General features: G+C 39.0%; 1 protein-coding gene across 1 annotated transcript in view; it reads right to left on the bottom strand.

Moving 5' to 3' along the window:
* Positions 1–20,123, bottom strand: part of dync2h1 (dynein cytoplasmic 2 heavy chain 1) — a 561,613-nt gene extending 541,490 nt beyond the window's left edge. Inside the window, exons 1-4 of the mRNA XM_060826048.1 lie at positions 19,517–20,123; positions 11,608–11,812; positions 2,159–2,329; positions 795–933 (exon numbers count right to left, since the gene is read on the bottom strand). Coding sequence (XP_060682031.1) covers positions 795–933; positions 2,159–2,329; positions 11,608–11,802 — 505 coding nt within the window. The 5' untranslated portion in view covers positions 11,803–11,812; positions 19,517–20,123. The remainder of the gene's footprint in view (positions 1–794; positions 934–2,158; positions 2,330–11,607; positions 11,813–19,516) is intronic.
* Between the last annotated feature and the right edge of the window lie 358 nt (positions 20,124–20,481).

Below are 20,481 nucleotides of genomic sequence, written 5' to 3'. Positions count from 1 at the left end.
AGAACTCTGCAAACCCTTTTCAAAACTGGTCACCATAGATAACTATGAAATGGCTTTATAGCTTATGATGTTGCCTCATTCAAGATCTTCAACTTCTCCTCAGCCAACGGCACTGCCAAAACTATCTAATGTATGCACTCTGGCAGCTTTTCCCATTTGACTACTGACATGCATATCCCTGAGTAATCTAACTTTCCATTTCTGTAAAAATTGCGCATCTCTGAAAGTTTTCACTCAACACTGGGTCATGGCCTGGCCTTGCAACAGACTTCTCTACTTTCAGGTTGATCATTTTCACCACTGCAAGGACTGCACAATAAATCTCATTTGCAGCATATAGGATTATTTCCCATCCTTATAATTACATAAAATGCTTTCCATAGATAAAAATCTGCAAGAAAAATAAAATGAGCACTACATTTCTCCAATAAAGAAGATGATTTAATTTGAAACCCCAAACTGAGAAAACCAGAAAATGTTGAATGAAGGATACAATGGAGACTGGAGAAGGGGAATGAAAGGACACTTACCGGAGGACAGCCATTACACAATTAATTAAGTTGTTTTTAGTCTATTGTACTAAGCTAGGATGGAAGTTATAGAGAAAGGAAGGAGACAGAGGGACATAAAATGTCTAAATCTAATCATGAATTAGTTAATATTTCCAGCAATCATGGATAAATCTACTACCGAGTTCAAAACATCTGCAAAGAGAAAGCTGTGAAAACCTGAAAGAGACAAGTAAATTTTAAAGTCTTTAAATGTGATTTTAAATGTGATATCAAGTTTCAAACCTGAAGTGTCCTGTTCACCGCCAAATTTGCTTCCACTGCGGCTATGATCTGAGTGCCTTACAACGGATCCCAGACCTGCTTCAAGTTGAGTAAGTAAATTCTGCAATTTGGGATCAAAGTTTTTACTCCATTTCTCATCCTAAAATTAAAATTAAGATAAATTTATCTTAAGTTTACAGTATCTCTTTGAAAGAGTATCCAAACAATCCCAATCTATAACTCTTCACCTATTAATCTATTTTAAGAATCTAATCAATTAAAATTCATAAAGACTGAACAATTATGTAATTCTGACTATAATCAGTTAGTTATCAAAATAGTTAACAAGATTAACTGTAAGTAATGATCCATTAAAATTTTGAAACAAAAGGCAAAAAGGACAAGAGTCTGGAAAATATTCTCATGTCTACATTATTTTATGATGTCTTACATCATAGAGGATTAAACAATTACAGAGTCCACTTACACTATTGCTTTGTCCAGGCAGTTTCTTCAGGCTATTTGCAGACAGGCTACCATCAGATCTGTACAAAAGCATAATTCACTTGGCAATAGGCTGCTGATTGGTGCGTGGAGCTTGACCAGTTGTGGATGACAATGCCCATCTGACTGACAACAACTATGATTGGCTTCTGAATAGCTAAAATGCTTGTGGAAATGCTCAAACTGGCAGTCACCCTTTGACTGTTGCAAGGGAGAAGGGTATGCCTTTCCCTCTCGTAAAATGCTCTAAAGCTGAAGAAAGTCAGTTTTATGTTCTCTCACCAGTTATAAGAAGCTGAGGCCTTTAACCAGTAAATAAGAGATTTTCCACTTAGTATAGTAATTGTCTGTGCCTTCTCTTAAGAAATGAAAAGCACCTGAAGAAGAGAGATTGAAGAACAGAAAACCCTAGCAAGCAAAAAGATTACTTCAGCAAACCCTGTGAACTGGAGTCAATGAACTGCTTCCCCAGTTATCTTCCTCCATCCACCCCAACACTATCTTTTTTTGTCTATCTATATGTGTGTAGGGGGAGTTGTTAGAGTTTTAATTTGTAGAATTTATGTCATCAGTTCACAGTTATTTACCTGTGGTTAGAATCTATTTATTTGCAATAAATAGTAGTTTTTCTTAAGCACAGAAACCTGGTCCACATTTTCTGTTAATCTAGATCTATCTGACAGGTAAATTGGGCAATTTGCAAGCATATTGATAAAATCTTTAACTTCTGCAACAACTATAAAATTACAGAATTGCTATCCCAATGAGGCATCACAATCAATCAAACGAAACATCACAACTTATTCCATTATTTATTTTAGTTTTTGAAATAAGTATGAAATCAAAAGAAGTTTCTGTTCAAAAGACACTTGCATACTCGCCTTCAAAAGTACTGGTGCAAATATTTGACGAATTGCTTGATAAAGAGCGATTATAGGTGAATCCAGCATAGATGATACAAGTATATTGGTGTGTAAGTTATCCTCAGTAATGACATCTGGGCGCATCTTAAAGAACACCAGTATTTTGTCTTTCTTATCACCTGGTACAACCTACAATTGAAAAAAGTTACATTTTAGAATTAGCAAAAGCCAGATGCAGGAATATTAAGTTTCTAAACAGGTACCAGAGCTACATTGTCCTTAGAATTACAATGTGGTTGCTGTCCATGAAGCATGCCCAGAGATGTTGGCGAGATTGCCAAAAAGGAACATAATGAGCTAAAGATGCCAGGTTATTGCTCTGACTTTATGTTGGTAATTGTCATTGTCTAGATTCCACAAAATGTGTGGAAGAATAGGAAACTACATATTAATGAAGTGAAATGACACATGAATGAGGATGCTCATGCATTTGAATAGGGCTGTCACTGTTTGCTAGCAAGAATCTGTCTCATAAGAAGGTTGACTCTTAAGTCAGCGAGCCTGACATCAGTGGTGGTTAAGTTGTTGGAGGGGATCCGGAGGTACAGAATTTATATATATTTGGAAAGGCAAGGACTAATTAGGGATAGTCAATATGGCTTTGTGCAAGGGAAATAGTGTCACACTAACTTGATTAATTTTTTTTGAAGAAGAAACGAAGAGGATTGATGAAGACAGAGCAGTGAATGTGATCTATATGGACTTCAGTAAGGCGTTTGACAAAGTTCTGCATGGTAGACTGGTTAGCAAGGTTAGATCACAAGGAATACAGGGAGAACCAGCCATTTGGATACAGAACTGTCTCAAAGATAGGAGAGAGAGGGTGATAGTGGAAGGTTGTTTTTTAGACTAGAGCCCTTGACCAGTGGTGTGCCACAGGGATCAAATATAGAAGGTATGGTTATCAAGTTTGCAGATTACGCCAAAATTGGTGGTGTAGTGAACAGTGAAGAAGAATGCAATGGGATCTTTATCAGATGTACCAATGAGTGGCATATGAAATTTAATTTAGCTTAATGTGAGGTGCTGCATTTTGGAAAGGCAAATCAGGGTAAGACTTACACATTTAATGATAAAGCCCTTGTAAGTGTTGCTGAACAAAGACACTTTCCAGTTTAGGTTCATAGTTCCTTGTAAGTGGAGTCACAGGCACAAAGGAGAGTGAAGAAGGCATTTGGTGTGCTTGCCTTTATTGGTCAATGCGCTGAGTATAGGAATTGGGAGGTCATGTTGTGACTGTACTGGACATTCAATTAAGCCTCTTTTGGAATACTGCATTCAATTCTGGTCCCCTTGCTATAGGAAGGATGTTGTGAAACTCTGTTCAGTTCAGAAAAGATTTACAAGGATGTTTCCAGTTTTGGAGGGTTGAGCTATAGGGAGGGGCTATTTTCCCTGGAGTGTCAGAAGCAGAGGGTTTATCTATAGAAGTTTATAAAATCATGGTTAGGGTGAATAACCAAGGTTTTTTTTTCCCCAGGGTAGAAGAGTCCAAAACCAGAGAGCATAAGTTTAAGGTGAGAGGGGACAGATTTAAAATGGACCTAAGGGCAGAGGGTGGTGTGTATGGAATGAGATACAAGGGTAAGTTGTGGAGGTTGATACAATTACAACATTTAAAAGGTGTCTGGATGACATGAGAGTAGGAAGGATTTAAAGGTATATGGGTCAAATGCTGGCAAATAGGATTGATTCATTTAGGATATCTGGTCGGCATAGATGGGTTGGTCTGAAGGGTCTGTTTCCATGCTGTATGACTTGATGATTCTATGTTAGTATTCTCAGTAAGGAGTAAAGCTTGTACATTCATCATAATTCAAATAAATAGTGCTGTACAACTGATGTTGTCTCCAAGTATTTCTGATTATTGTCTTTTCACTTTATGCAGATAAATATTAATAAAAAACATAATCATAACTAAATGACAGAGTTTCCAGTTTGGCAGGTTATGTTGAAGGAACATTGCTACAATACATATCTTAAATGCTACACACTGTTACCACTGAGCGCTGGTGGTCGGTGGAAAGTTTAAGATGGTAAATAGGATGCCAATCAAGTAGGCTGTGTCGTCCTGAAAGGCATCAAGCTACTTGAACGCTGTGGAGTTGCACTTGGCAAGTACACAGTGCTTCACTATATTTCTCACATATGTATGTTAGTTGTGGACAGGCTCCGGGAGTCAGAAGACAACATACTCACCACAAAACACCCAACCTTTGACACAGTACTTAATGACCTAGTTTTGTCAAGATTTGATGTTTGGCAATTCAGCAACAGCAACAGCATAGAATGTTAAAGGAAGCTGTTTAGACTCTTCTTGTTGGGAATAGTAATTGTCTGATGCAAACTTCATTTGCAGCTTCTCAATTGAAGTATCAACAATGTCCAAGTTTAGCTCCATACCTCACAATCTGATAAGCTATGGCAGGACTGAGTACGATGCAATCATAAGCAAATATCCTTCTTTCTGATTAAAAAGTATTAAATTTGAGTGTAAAAAATTAACTAAAAAAGGCTTAGGATTTTATGATAATTTTAATCTAACTTTACAGCATAAAAAAAACGACAACCAGGATATTTTTAGGCCTGTTTTCAAATTTAGCTGATTAACTGATTGGACAAGACTAGCAATGTTTGCATTTATAGAAGGCCTTTCATGACCTCAGATCCCAAAGCAGAGCCAAAGAAATATTTTTTTGGAGTAGTCAATATTGCAATGTTGGGAAGTGCAATAGTGAAGTTTCCACAAACAGAAGTGAATAGATTAGTTGTTTTGAGTGGTGTCGTATGAGAAATGAATAGTGGCCAGTCCGCTTTCTCATACTACATGGGCATGTGAAATTTGAAACAAACCGATCTGCCATGATTTTATTGAATGGCAGAACATGTTCAAGAGGCCAACTACTCTATTTCTGCTCATTTCATACATTCACATATGATAACAGATAAAAAGATGATGATGAAAGTCCACGTGTCAAGAAAAATATTCAACAACCAGAAAAACATTTTGATTCTCAAACTGGTTCCAATGTATTTATTTAATTACAATCCAAGCTAGAAATCAAAAGAACTAGTTATGAACATAAAGGGAAGACACAACTAACATTTTCAGAATTACAATAAAAGAATATTGGTGGTTAAAAATCATTGGCTGTATCATTGATCGTCTACTAAAACCGTCGGTCCATTACTTTGGAGCTTCCCAACGTCCGACTGGAGGCTTTGCTTTCTGCTTTGAAGATGCAAGTTCTAGCTTTCCCTCTTTATCTCTTGTTCCCCCCCCCACATAATACAACAATGCACCACGCAATTGTTTTACATGTATTGTTTTTATATCAAAGATCTTGTCATGCTGTGGCAATGTACCTGTCAGAACCTGAAGCTTTGAGTTCAAATCCCACTCCAGATCTAATTCCCAAGGAAGGTGCATTCAAAATACAGTTAATTCAGTTGAGTACAAATTTGTAAATCTTTCCAATGTATAGCAACGGCAGCTATCAACAGAAGGAAACTGAAACCTCTACCATCAGTATCTGCACCTTCTGGCTACAAATTGCAAACAAAAATACACATTGCTACACCAAATCAAACTCATTGGGGTGTCAATTCACTGGTCTCCTTTGCAGCTGGGGTGTCTTTAAGATCTTTGTCTTAGCCATGATGTAGGATGCAGCACTGTGGGTCAGACATGCCTTTCAACGAAGAACTAAAAAGAACAAGTAATAAAATATGTTCACAGAAGAAATTCAGTGCCTAGACCTTCTTTCTTGTCAAATCACAAACACAACGACTCACTACAGCTAGACAAAATCTGAACCGTATGGCGATTAATAATTTTAATGTTGTGTAGTATGCTTTCTTGTCCCAAATAAGCCTAGCAAGACTCTTTTGTCACTCTTTAGCTTCATTTCAACCTGCTGCCCTCTTCAACCTTATCTCTCCCATGAGCTCCACTTTCTGCTCCTTATCTTCATTCCTCACTTAGTTCTCGATCACTCAACAACATGCCTTTGGCCTTATCTCAACAACATTGTGAGTGATTTCTCCTGCTCAGTCTGTCCTCCTTCTTTCAAAACCAACTATCAATACATTTTGCCAACCAACTAACTCTCTTTTTAGCTGCCTTGATTGTTCTAACTATCTAGATATTTAATAAAAATTGAAAATGTTATATTTAGCATGTCTGGCAGTATCTATGGAAAAAGAAACAGAGTTAAGACACTGTTCTGATAAAACTTCAAAATCAACCTATGATCTGACAAGTGGTCGTTGATTCATAGTGTTAATGTTGTTTCTTTCTTCACAGATGCTGCCTGACCTAGATTTTTTCTAGCACTTTTATTTTTATTTCAGGTTGCCAGCATCTGCTTTATTTTGTTTTAGTATCCAATACTTTAATCTCACTTTCATCATTAAATTGGATATAATCTTCCAGCTTGGTCCTCATCTTCCAAAGTTTTCTGTTCAAACCGCTCTGGTTCAGTTTTCATCCTGCTCTGAAAACCAAAGACGGATGCAATCATATTAACTAACGATATATTCAATAATGGAGACCAGAATCACACAGAAATGTTCCTCATGGACCTGTTAATAACCACTATCCTTAAACAAATGCCTTTCAGATATCACCTTCAGAAGCCATTCTTCTCTGGTTCTAACCTTAGTGTCTCCAAAATTCACTTTGCTTTCCATATCAATCCAATCATTTCAAAGAATCCAAGGATCCCTTTCTTTCTCACCTGCATTGAAAATCCAATTCTCATAATAGGAATTAAATTCATGATAAAGAGGAATATCAAAAAAGTATAGGAAATACATACAAAAGTGAGACTAGACAAGGAAGCTCATGTGGTAAAAACAAGAACAGACACAGACCTTAGTAGATGAAATAAAATTCTGTGTCAGCTTTGAAAATAAGTGTACCTACACTCTCAAACCATTTTAAACAAGGAACATGAGGAGCTATAATTAGTCAGTCAGTTCAATAAGTTCTTATGCTCTCCTCAGACAGGCAATAAGCAAAGCCTCAGACTCCTACTTAGGGATGAGAAAGAAAAATATTTGCTAGCTATATTCTTATTGGGTTTAGATGGCAAGAGTGCAAAAAAATGAGTGCATTCCCTCAAAGATGGTGTGATTGGCCACGTCTTGTCAAAGACTGTAAAGAAGTTCACAGGGACAAAGAAGAATTATGTATAGTGATCTTATTATTATGACCATTGAACACTATCAGAAATCCTGAACCATAACTGAATAGATTCAGAAATGTGACATGGGAAAAATGGCATAGATCTCAGAGGGAGAAGAGGAGGGATGAAGTTTGCAAAGTTAAAAGCTTATTATTTTGTTTGAAGGGAAAGGTAGATAATATTAAGTTTAAAAGAGGGGGAAATTGTTTTGAAGAATGGGAATGAGAGGTTCCTCTTACCATCTGAATTTGAAAGACACATCCTTCACAAGGTTACTTTTTTGATCTCAAAAGTAAGTGAACAAATAATTGAACAAAAGCAGCTATGAACAATTCAATTATTTCATAGTAAAATGAACCAAGAAGCCTCCTTCAGAGGTTCCCAACAGCACAGAAACTAGCCTTCAGACAACTGACTCACTCCACATAATATAAAGAAACACAGAAGACATTGACAATATTCTGCCATCAGTACTGAAGACTGAAATGTTGCAGAACTAGCAGCAATTTAAGCTATTCCAGTGCTGCTTCAACACTGACAGTGTGGAAGTTTGCTTAGCCATGTTACATACACAAAAAAAACAAAAGACATCCAACTTGGCTAATTACTGCAATTAAAGGTATTGTTGCCAGTGCTATTAAAGCACATTTGCTCAAAAAACAATCTGTTCATTGATGCTCAGGTTGGGTTCAGTCAGGGCCACAGCTCCTGACCAGATTACAGACTTAGTTTAATATGGACAAAGGAGCTGAATTCCAGGGGTTAGGGAAGGCTGACTGCCCCCAACATCAAGACAGAATTTGACAGCGTGTAACATCAAGGAGCCTTCGCACAACTGAAGCCAATTGAAATCGGGATAAATTTTCAGCTGGTCGAAGTGAATAGGATGCAGTGATGTAGTAAAATTGTCACTAGACTAGTAATCCATCAACGTTTGATGAATTTTCTGGGGACATGGATTCAATTCCCACCACAGCAGATGGTGAAACTTGAACTCATAAAAGTCTGGAATAAAAAAGTCCAATGGAGACCAATGCCAATTGTTGTAAAAATCCATTTTTACTGAGAGTTCACTGATGTACTTTAGGTAAGGAAAATTGCCTTCTCTGCATGACTTGGTCTACTTAAGATGCCATAGCAATGTGGTTGACTTTTAACTGCCTCACTGGACAAAAACTGTTGACCCAGTGTGATCGTTCCAATCCTGTACCCAATTTCTCCCCTTACACTTTTAACACATATGCCCCCAAGAAATATATCCAACTCCTCCTTGAAAACATTCAATGATTTGACCTCAACCACTTCTTGTGACATTGAATTCCACAAGCCCAGCACTTTTTGGATGATGACTTTTTTCCCCTCATTTCAATAGCTATTGGTCTAAGCACTATTCCTAAACTGTTAAGAGGTTCTGGACTCGCTGGTGAGCCTTTTGTATTTACTCTGTCTAGCAATCTTAAAATTTTATGCATTTCTACAAGATTTCCAGTCATCCTTCTAAATTCCAGGGAATATACATCTAACCAATCCAGTTTGCCTTTATACATCAGTCTTGCCATTCCAGGAATTAGATAAATCTTTGTTACACTCCCTCCACAGCCAGAGCATCATTCTTCAGATCAGGAAACCAAAATTGCACACTATACTCCACATGCGATCTCACTGTAAAATTGCAGCAAGACAAAATGCTGCTATACTCAAATCATTTCACTATGAAAGCCAATATACCTTTTACATTCTTCACTGCTTGCTGCACTTGCATGCTTACTTTCAGTGTCTGGCGTATAAGGGCACCCAGGTCTCATGGCACCTTCCCCTTTCCCAGTTTATCATTATTCAGATAATAATCTGCTTTTCTAACTTTGCTACTTAAGAGGATAATCTCACAGTTATCCACATTACAATTCATTAACTCTTGGAATCAGAGTTACAGAAAATGGAAACAGACCTTTCGACTCAATTCAAGCCATGCCCCATGCAAGTCAGGATCGGTTTAATAGCTATTGAGGAGTTATACTATGTTTTCAATAACTGAACGTTTCTTAATTATTGTTTAACTGCAGCAGATCCCTTCCAGTTTTCAGATTTAAAATGAGTAGTTTTGAAAGGGTCCATGTCTGGAGAAATTGCCCATCAGAATCTGCAATTTCTTGGGTGATTCTCTTGAAATCTGCTTTAATTGGGAATTTAACAAGGTCCTGATGCATAACTCACATCTACTCTTTAGAAATGACTACCTCATGGCACAGTGGCTCAGTGGTTAGCACTGCTGCCTCACAATGCCAGGAACCCGGTTTGGATTCTAGTCTGGGTGACTGTCCATGTGGAATTTGCACATTCTCTCATGACTGCATGGGTTTCGTACAGTGCTCCTGTTTCCTCACACAAACCAAAGATGTGCAGACCTGGTGGATTAGCTATGGGAAATGTGGGGACACGGTTCGGGGGGGGGGGGGGGGGGGGGGGGGGGGGTGAGGGAGAGGAGGTGTCTGCGTGGGATGCTCTTTGGAGGGTCAGAGCAGACTCAATGGGTCGAATGGTCTCTTTCCACACTGTAAGGAGTCTATGAGCAGATCTTTATTCTATAAGAAAATTCAGGTCATTATATCCTTTGGCTTTTTTTGCCAGCATTTATGAACAAGAAAATTTTGAGAGCAATCAGGTCTGTGTTTTAGAGGTCAGTCCCGCTTTCACACTGCTTCACAGCATCCCAATTATCTAAATATATCATTAAGAGACACCAGAGAGAACAGAAACAAAGAAGACAACAAACAGTAGAATATATTTCTGGTTTCATTGAGCAAGTAACCCTTCTGTTTCCAAGTTACCAAAAACACAACAAATGAATAGTGAAGTATCAGGACTTTTAAATCAGCCTCTTCTAGGATTTTATGCTATGTGTCTAGAGCAGTTGGAATTTGAACCCAGGCCTTCTGACTCAGATGCAAGGACACTACCACTGTACTTCTTACAGGTTACAAGACAACAATAATATTCCACAAATATGTCATATTTCAAGTGTTTCCATTTAAGGTGCAGTCTGAGGTCTTTTACATATTTTAAATTAATATAGCCAGACAGATCATGACACATCTCCCAAGCAGGTGTGAACACAGGTCTCCTGCCTCAGTAGTAGGGATACTACGACTGCATCACAAGTCCACCTTGCAACACCTGTCCAACATCGGAGGAGGGCGGCACGGTGGCATAGTGGTTAGCACTGCTGCCTCACAGCGCCAGAGACCTGGGTTCAATTCCCGCCTCAGGCGACTGACTGTGTGGAGTTTGCACGTTCTCCCTGTGTCTGCGTGGGTTTCCTCCGGGTGCTCCGGTTTCCTCCCACAGTCCAAAGATGTGCGGGTCAGGTGAATTGGCCATGCTAAATTGTCCGTAGTGTCAGGTAAGGGGTATATGTAGGGGTATGGGTGGGTTGTCGCTTCGGCGGGTCGGTGTGGACTTGTTGGGCCGAAGGGCCTGTTTCCACACTGTAAGTAATCTAAAATCAATGTGGTTCATTCTTCATTGCTCAAACAGCAGCCTCATGAATGACAGCTATCTTTCCATGACTAAAACATGAACACAGTTCAATATCCTAAAAATATGCAACATCAGTTAAACATACCTGTGGTTGAAACATCGATCACATGTTGAGCGGTGAGTGTACTGGACAATCTCAATAAGAAACAATTACCCAACACAATTTTCACAATATTATCCCATTCAGATCAGAAATGGAAATATTGACTATTGCCTTAAGGAAACCACAATGATTAATAGAATTAGATTTAAATAGAGCCGAACTTGGAAGAGTCATCTTGGATTTCTGATATATTGCATGTGAAACACACATTTTAAGTGCTGAAGAAAGGGACACCCTTCACATTTAATCCAAATGACCATCAAGCAATAGCAAGTAAAATATAGAACAGGTTACATGCACAGTAACATGGTCAGGGAAGGGAAAGCAATGTGCTTTGCTCAGGCTCAGAAGAACATGCTGCGCTGCTACACCACTTTTGTTAAGACTACACGCTTTAGCCTCTTAATGAGGTTACTGATACTGCGCCAAAATATATGGAAACTTTATTGAGTACTCATGGATTGGAATTCTATTTATTGTCCTTACACCCATCATAAAAACAAAGGTTTTTTTTATCATTATGTACATACAAATTAATTAATTAATTAATTGGGAGGGAAAAAAATCTTAATTTATACCTTGTTACATATAAGCAGCTGGTCCGCAGATTTCTGCAATGAGATAACAAAAACATTGCCATCGTCTAGAAAATCGTTCAATTCCCTTCTGTTCTCCAGTGATGAAATGAGAGAATCTGAAGGTGGAAAGCCAAAGTAATTTCCTGCTGTTCTGAGAATGAAACTTTTTCTTGGATCTTCTAGACTGGCAGGCATGGTGCCTTCCCTTAAAACAGAAAAACATTTTTTTATATTTTAACTCAAGAAACAATATCACAATTTTATATATAAAAGTATCCATTGAGCTAGAACGTAAAGAATCACAAATACCTATAAAAGGCACACAGCCGTTAGATTTTTATAGTTTTAACAAAACAATATTTAAAATCACTGTATTCCTCTGAACGAAACAGTAATGCATCGTACTTCTGCTAAATGCTAGATCAATATTTAAAATCCTGTTTTCGCACCATAGGGACGATGTAAAGAAATTTTATAGGCATTATTGACAATCAGTGTGTTCATCAGTCTAAAGAAAACTGGAGTCCTTCAAGCAGCAATTGGCCACATTTCAGGCTGTATCCTTCAGTGTAGTCAAAAGATTGTACCTGCTCATTCAGGCCACAATTATACTGCAGAAAGAGAAAAGTGGTTGGCCAAGCACTGGATAACAGAGGGAGTCTGAACTCACAGTAGTTGGGAAATGTAGTTACAGCAATTATTCAACTAGTTAATATTGAACAATATTGCAGTACTAACGAGCAAGAAACTACACTATAAAGTGCCCTTCAACTAAGCAAATGAAGACAGTGACTATTTATACATGGTTTATTATACCATGTACGAAGTGGTTGGCACACACTTTAAAAAGAAATTCATAAAAACTTGAAACAGATAAAGATACAAGATTTTAAGGAGACAACAGGGTGACCAGATTAGTTCTAGAATTCTCATGCCAAGAATCAGCACAGACAAGATAGCTTCTGTGCTATAGCCTTTTATGCACCAGGACAGGAACCCCTGCATTATTAAAGAAAAAAAGACAAGTTGATGAGAGACTGCTGACTCAGAATTATACGATTTGGGTCCAAGATGGTTCCATTCCAATGTTTTTACAACAAATTAATTATCAAACTACATTATTTCAGTTCTTTTTTTTGTGGTGATATAGATCACCTTCACAAAAGATGACAACAAGGCATAATTTCAGCTATGCTATTAACTACAGATAAAGCAACTCTCAAGGGGAAAAAAAACTTAACAGCTAAATTAACTAAAGTCATTCATATGTACTAATGAACAGACAGTTGAATAAAAACAACTGCAGACTTCTGGGAGCTCAAAACCCTCCTACCATTTTACTATTGTTACATTAAATGTTTAAAAAAATTAAAAGAAGGAAAGCAACAAAATTGAAGACAGAAAAAAAACCATTTCAATCTGTCTAACTGATACTCACAACCTGTATGCTGAGTAGCAGAAGTAAACACTATATTAACCAACTTCTAAGGAAGTTCACTAATTTGCATGTAAAAGTATAACAATGCATATTGATTTCAATCTTGTTTTGGTTCATCATTACTAATCAGACAATTCAAGTCTTAAATCAAATATTTAGATTTCAATGCTGGGTGAAGCCAAAAGATGACTCAACAAATACACTTTGTTCAATTAATTCCTGATACAGAAACTTACAATATATTTTGATGGAATTTAACAACTTTTTTTAATAAATAAAAATCAAGAATAAAATACACTTCCATATTTAACATAACGTAAAAATTATAGATTCTCAAAAGAAACATTTATTTTTCCTTCACTGTTTTGAGGAACTTATAAGTTAAAAAAGGTACCCACTGTACATATCCTTTAACTGACAAAAGTTACTGGAAATAAAGGTGCCTGGCAAAAGCATCCCACTGACAACATCAATTAGTTACAACAGAATGAGTCCAAATTACTTACTGACGCTGGTCAACTGAAAGAAAATCAGAAAATGCAAGAAAAACTCAGATCTGTGGAGACAGAAACAGTTAACATTTCAGGTTGACATTATCGGGGCTTATAATTCTAGATCATCTGGACATTTTAAACTTTTAACTGCAACATTTTTTTTAAAGCAAGCCGGCTGTGAATGTAAATTCAGTGGCTCTCTGGAGAGCAATTCTTGATTTTCTAACAATAGGTATGACATTCTTCAAATTAACTAAAAGGCTCGAGGAACAAGAAGCTGACTATCCAAACCCCTCTCAGCAGGAAACCATTCTAGTGTGTAGACTGATACAGTGCAAAGTAAAAAATGAGGTCTGCAGATGCTGGAGATCACAGCTGCAAATGTGTTGCTGGTCAAAGCACAGCAGGCCAGGCAGCATCTCAGGAATAGAGAATTCGACGTTTCGAGCATAAACCCTTCATCAGGAATAAGGAATATTCCTGATGAAGGGCTTATGCTCGAAACGTCGAATTCTCTATTCCTGAGATGCTGCCTGGCCTGCTGTGCTTTGACCAGCAACACATTTGCAGCTGATACAGTGCAAAGAAGAGCTTTGAGCACAGCCTGAAACACCTCTAAAGTGCAGGTAAAAGAAAGGGACAAGACTCACTCTCGCTCCAACTGCTACCATATAACCACTGTACAAAGGAACTATGACTAAAGTATTTCAAACAACCTGCAATGTCAGTTACCTCCAAACCGACAACATTATTGGCACCATGTGAAGAAATGGCTGCATTATTCTACAATCTACTCTTTACAAATTATTCAAAGATTAATCTGTGACTTCTTAAAAATTTTTACTTTCCCTTGAGCACACTTCCTGTATTTAATTGTAGCACATTATGTCTTCCCATGATTAGTGGCTAATATACTCATTCTTTTGTTAACTTAAGAAAGCCTGGTTCAATTGGCTCCTTTTAAAACATAAATTCATTTGGTCTGGGAGAAAGGTATTCTTTATAATTTATCCTTGTTGTGACCAATCAAGGGAGCGGGTGAATAAAGAAGGGAGCCATTCAGCCTGCCTCAATCAGTAGCTCAATCATTTGGGACATTCTGTCTGTAACCATACATAAATACGGAAACTTCACTCATTCTGGTTGTAATAATGACCGATTACAATTATGACTACCACAAATTAAAGGTTAACTGTTTCTCTCTCCAAAAGATGCTGCCAGAATTGTTGAGTATACTTTTTATACCCATAAATGCTATCACACACAACCGAACAACTTACCCAACACCAAGATCACTGGAGTTTTTTTTTCTCCGTTAACTACCACCATTAACCACTCATGTGGCCAATACAAGCAAAGTCCATTATATCAAAAGTGAGGGGGAGATAAGTAGAGAGGAAGGAACCAAATCAAAAAGGAGTTGAAATGGGAAATAAAGCATTGTATCACCACAATGCTATCTCTCTTTGAGATCATAAATAGCAGCAATGGGCATCACACATTCCCTCTCCAAGGACACTTAACTTTCTGTTTTTACATTTTTAACTAATATCCACCACTGGTAAAAACACCTATGTAACCAATTAAAATATTTATATGCAAAGCCCATTATGGGCAAAGCAAACTATTTGAAGTGAAGAGGGAACAGGGAGCAAGGAAAAGGACTAAATAGAATTGAAGCAGGATATCCCCTGTGTGCCCACCTCTCATGCGTCAAGAGCATTGATGGATGCTCAATTTTCTGATTTTACTTTTTGATAAACAGGCATAAGTAGCTAAATGGCTTATTCCTGTTGCTATGTTGCATCATCCCAGTTCACCAAAATGTTTGAATTCGCAGTATTCCTACTCCTAGCTAATTCTTTATCCACCTCCCAAAGTTTAGCAAATTTTCATTCCCTTTGAGACAAGAAACCCTATCTCTGCAATTTAGAAGGTAGTGGTTTAGGTGCATTTTTGTAATTGAATCTATCTTTCCTAATCAACCTCCTCAGAGATAAAAATCACACATCACCTTTCAGACCGCTGCTCCTTCATCAGGTAGTTAACAACTCCAAAAGCGCTCTGAAAGCTAGTGCTTCCAAATAAACCTATTGGACTATAACCTGGTTGTGTGTGATTTTTAACTTTGTACACCCTAGTTTAGATGAGAGTGGTGCTGGAAAAGCACAGCAGGTCAGGCAACATCAGAGGATCAGGAAAATCGATGTTTCAGCCAAAACGCTTCATCAGGAATAGAGGTAGGGAGCCTCCAGGGCTCCCTGCCTCTATTCCTGATGAAGGGCTTTTGCCCAAAAGGTCGATTTTCCTGCTCCTCAGATGCTGTCTGACCTACTGTGCTTTTCCAGCACCACTCTAATCTAATCTCTGGTTTCCAGCATCTGCAGTCCTCACTTTTGCCTTTGTACACCCTGGTCCAACACCAGTGTCTCCAAATTATGACTCCTCAGCAATGTTATTACACACCTCTGGAGCAGGTGGGAATGAGCCCAGATCTCCCAGAGCTATGGACTCTATCTCTTTTAGCACATTGTACCACATAATCACCTTTTGTGTTCTTTGCTAAAGCACAATCAATTTAATTCCCTATTCCATTCATTAAAATATTCGCTCATTTTTCTCTTAAAAAATCTAATATTTTCCCCAATGACTACTTTTGTCAAAACAACTCGTGCTGAATCAACTCTGCAATAAGATTTTATTTTAACTCATTTCTCCTTAGTTTGAGAATTTTAACCAATAGCCACTTGTCATTGGAGTTCTCAGGGGAAACATACATTCCCTATTCAACTTAACAAAATGAAATGATACAAGTAATTCCTGTTAAGTCCTCTCATAGCCTATTCTATTCCTCTAGTCTGGAAATAGTGTCATGATCTCTCCTTTCTCACTCCCAGCACAATACCAGGAAATTTAGAATATACATATATATTACGTATGTTAGGCAGCATCCAAGGAATAGGAAATTCGACGTTTCGGGCATAAGCCCTTCAGGGCTTATGCCCGAAACGTCGAATTTCCTATTCCTTGGATGCTGCCTAACCTGCTGTGCTTAACCAGCAACACATTTTCAACTGTGATCTCCAGCATCTGCAGACCTCATTTTTTACCCATATATATTACGTATACATCTATAATGTTGAGCACAGATTATATAACATTTCAGTTGCATATTTATAAGCTAGTCTAATTCTGACTACCATTCGATATAATTTTATCTATCTCCAACTACACCCTCGGAGCGTTAAGAATCTAGTCAGCTTGACCTCTCTGGTCCTTTACAAGTTATCAGCATCATCAAGTATTTATATGAATTACAGAGTCACAGAGATGTACACCACAGAAACAGTACCTTCGGTCTGACTTGTTCATGTCAATCAGATAACCTAAATTAATCTAGCCCCACTTGCCAGCAGTTGACCCATATCTCTCTAAACCCTGCCTAGTTATATACCATCCAAATGCCTTTCAAACGTTGTAATTTTTATAATAATTTATACCAGCTTCCAACACTTCCTCTTGCAGTTATTTCCATACACATATCACCTTCTGCATGAAAATGTTGCCCCTTTGATCCCTTTTAAATCTTTCCCTTTCAGCCAAAATGTGTGCCGGAGATCTATGCTCTCCTACCATAGAGTAAAAACCTTGACTATTCACTCTATCCATGCCCTTATCCACGATTTATAAACTTGTATTAAGACCATAGACATTGACCAAAAATTAGGCCATTCAGCCCATCGAGCCTGCTCCACCATTCAATCATGGCTGATAGGTTTCTCAACCCCATTCTCCCGCTTTCTCCCCTTAATCCTTGATACTCAAGAACCTATCTATCTTAGTCTTAAATATATTCAATGACCTGGCCTCCAGAGCCTTCTGTTGCAATGAATTCCATAGATTCACCACTCTCTGGCTGAAGACGTTTCTCCTCATCTCCGTACTAAAAGGTCTTTCCAAAGCTGTGCCCTCGGGTCCTAGTCTCTCCTACCAATGGAAACATCTTCCCAACATCTACTCCACCCAGGCCATTCAGTATTCTGTATGTTTCAATTAGATCCCCGCCACCCCCTTATCCTTCTGAACTCCATCGAGTATAAACCCAAAGTCCTCGAACTTTCCTCATTTGTTAAGCTTTTCATTCCTGGAACCATTCTCATGAACCTCCTCTGAACGCACTCCAAGACCAATACACTCTTCCTGAGATATAGGGCCCAAAACTGTACACAATACTCCAAATGTGGTCTGACCAGAGCCTTATAGAACCTCAGAAGTACATCCCTGCTTTTATATTCAAGTCTTCTCAAAATAAATGCCATCATTGCATTTGCCTTCCTAACTACTGACTCAACCTGCAAGTTTACCTTGAGAAAATCCTGGACTAGAACACCGAAGTCTCTTTGCACTTCAGGCTTCTAAACTTTCTGCCCATTTAGAAAATAGTCCATGCCTCTATTCTTCCTACTAAAGTGCATGACCTCACACTTTCCCACGTTTTACTCCATCTGCCACTTTGCTCACTCTCCTAACCCCTATCAAATCTTTCTGCACCCTCTCCACCTTCTCAATGCTATCTGTCCCTCTACCTATCAATGTATCATCTGTAAACTTAGCCAGAATGTTCCTTCATCTACTTAGTTCATGTATGCAATGAAAAGTTGTGGACCCAACACTGAGCCTTGCAGAACACCACTTGCCACCGGTTGCCACCATGAGAAGGACCCTTTTATCCCCACTCTCTGATTTCTGCCAGACAACCAAGCTTCTATCCATGCTAGCACCTTACCTCTGACACCATAGACCCTTACTTTACTCAGTGGCCTCCTGTGCAGCACCTTGTCATAGGCCTTCTTGAAGGCCAGGTACATAACATCAATTGGCTCTCCTTTGTCTAAACTGCTCATTACTTCCTCCAAGAATTCTAACAGATTTTTCAGGCATGACCTCCCCTGGATGAAACCATGCTGATTTTACCCTATTTTATCAAACACATCCAAGCATTCAGAAATCTCAACCTTCACAATGGATTCCAGGATTTTACCCATGACCAAGGTTAGCCTAATCAGTCTGCAATTTTCCATCTTTTGCCTTACTCCCTTTTTAAACAAGGGTGTCACGCTAGCGATTTTCCAGTCTTTTAGAACCCACCCTGATTCTAGCAACTCCTGAAAGATCACCACTCAGGCCTCCACCCTCTCTTCCTTAGAACTCTGGTGTCCACATGATTTATCCACCATCAGGCCATTCAGTTTTCTAGCACCTTCTCCTTAGTGATGGCCACCATAATCAGCTCTACCCTCACACTCTTGAATTTTTTCAGGATATTACTTGTGCCTTCCACCATAAAGACTGACACGACGTAGTTATTCATTTCCTCAGTCATTTCCTTACTATCTCTCCAGCATCATTTTCCAGCTGCCCAATGTCCACTTCTGCCCTTTATATATCTCAACAAACTCTGACAGTCTTAAGGTCACCCCTCAGCCTCCGATGCTCCAGGGAAATAGCCCCAGCCTATTCAGCCACTCCTTACAGCTTAAAACTTCTAATCCTGGCAACATCCTTGTAAATCTTTTCTGAACCCTTTCAAGTTTAACAAAATTATTCCCATAACAAGGAGACCAGAACTAACTGCAGTTTTTCAAACATGGCCTAACCAATGTCCTGTACTATTGTACCATGACAATGTTCTGATTAATGAAGGCAAGTGTACTAAATGCCTTTTTCGCTGCCCTTTCTAACTGCCACTCTATGTTCAAGAAACTATGAACTTGCGCAACAAGGTCTTTGTTGGGCAACAATGCCCAGTACCTTACCATTAAGTATATAAGGCTCCTTAAACTTGTCTATTTTCACCCCTCACAAGAATCAAATTCCTGAAATTTCAGACAAGTGTTAATAATTACAGCAGGTTGGAGAGTGGAAGAATGAGATTTACATCTTAGACGACAATAAAATACCCTCTGTCCAATCTCACCTTTGTTTTATTAATTACTGGTGGAGTGAACTGTCACTTTTCTCATTCACTTTATTTTGAAAAATTATTTGCTTAAATTACGCCGAACAGCCATCCACTATTATATGAAAATCCCAGCAATCGGCCACAAAGTAAGTCTGTTATTGTTCATTTCAATAGAAATTGAATGTCTCTCTGGGAGAAAGAGTCACATCAGTGATCACTAACTTTAACCATGGCCAGGCCTTGCCATCAGCTCCCAGAGACAATGAGCTTTAGCACCCAGGAACACTGCCGCTTTATTATGGCTGTAGCTCGCCAACTGATGTGCAGCGCCGCCCCTCTCCGGCCTGGTGTTATCCGTTGGTCCTGGAAGGGCCGCCCGTGAACAGCTGCCGGTCCAGGCCGGGCAGCCCGCGATCAGTTCCCTCCCGCGTTGTTGGCAACGCCGAGCGTCCCCGGTTACCCGACACGGCAACAGCCAGCCTTCCGGAAATGACGCACGTAGAGGCGCGGTGAATCCACCGCAACAAAAGCGCACGACGTCTTCAAGCGCCCTCCTCCTGCCGGGAGCGGCGAAGCTGCCGCTGAGTGCGGGGCGGTGCCTGCCCTTTAAAGGCGGAGTCAAGTCGTTAGAGTGACAGCCGCGCGCCCACCTCCCCTGACAGCACGGCGGGACAGTCCACTTGGAACTCACAGACAGAGCATGAGTGGGGTGGAGAGATTTTAATTTGTAATGATCACATTCCTGTCGGAGACTAATCTCACAAGCGTGCTTGGTTAGTATAGATACAAAGATTAAGATGAGGAATGCTTGCGCGTTAAACGCAAATGTGAGGATTTGAACTTTAATGAGACATTCTCAGCTACAGAATCTCCCTCCGTCCTAGTGGACGATCTGACTGCTCCATCTCTCAGTGAGCAATCTGGAGAGGGGTTCTTTGACTGTCTTGAGTGATAACGTGCAACAGAACATCTTTGATCGA

This window comes from Hemiscyllium ocellatum, chromosome 6 (assembly GCF_020745735.1).
Source record: "Hemiscyllium ocellatum isolate sHemOce1 chromosome 6, sHemOce1.pat.X.cur, whole genome shotgun sequence".
Classification (NCBI taxonomy): Eukaryota; Metazoa; Chordata; class Chondrichthyes; order Orectolobiformes; family Hemiscylliidae; genus Hemiscyllium; species Hemiscyllium ocellatum.
The sequence above is the reverse complement of the archived record's forward strand: the minus strand, read 5'-3'. Positions and strand labels throughout refer to the sequence as shown.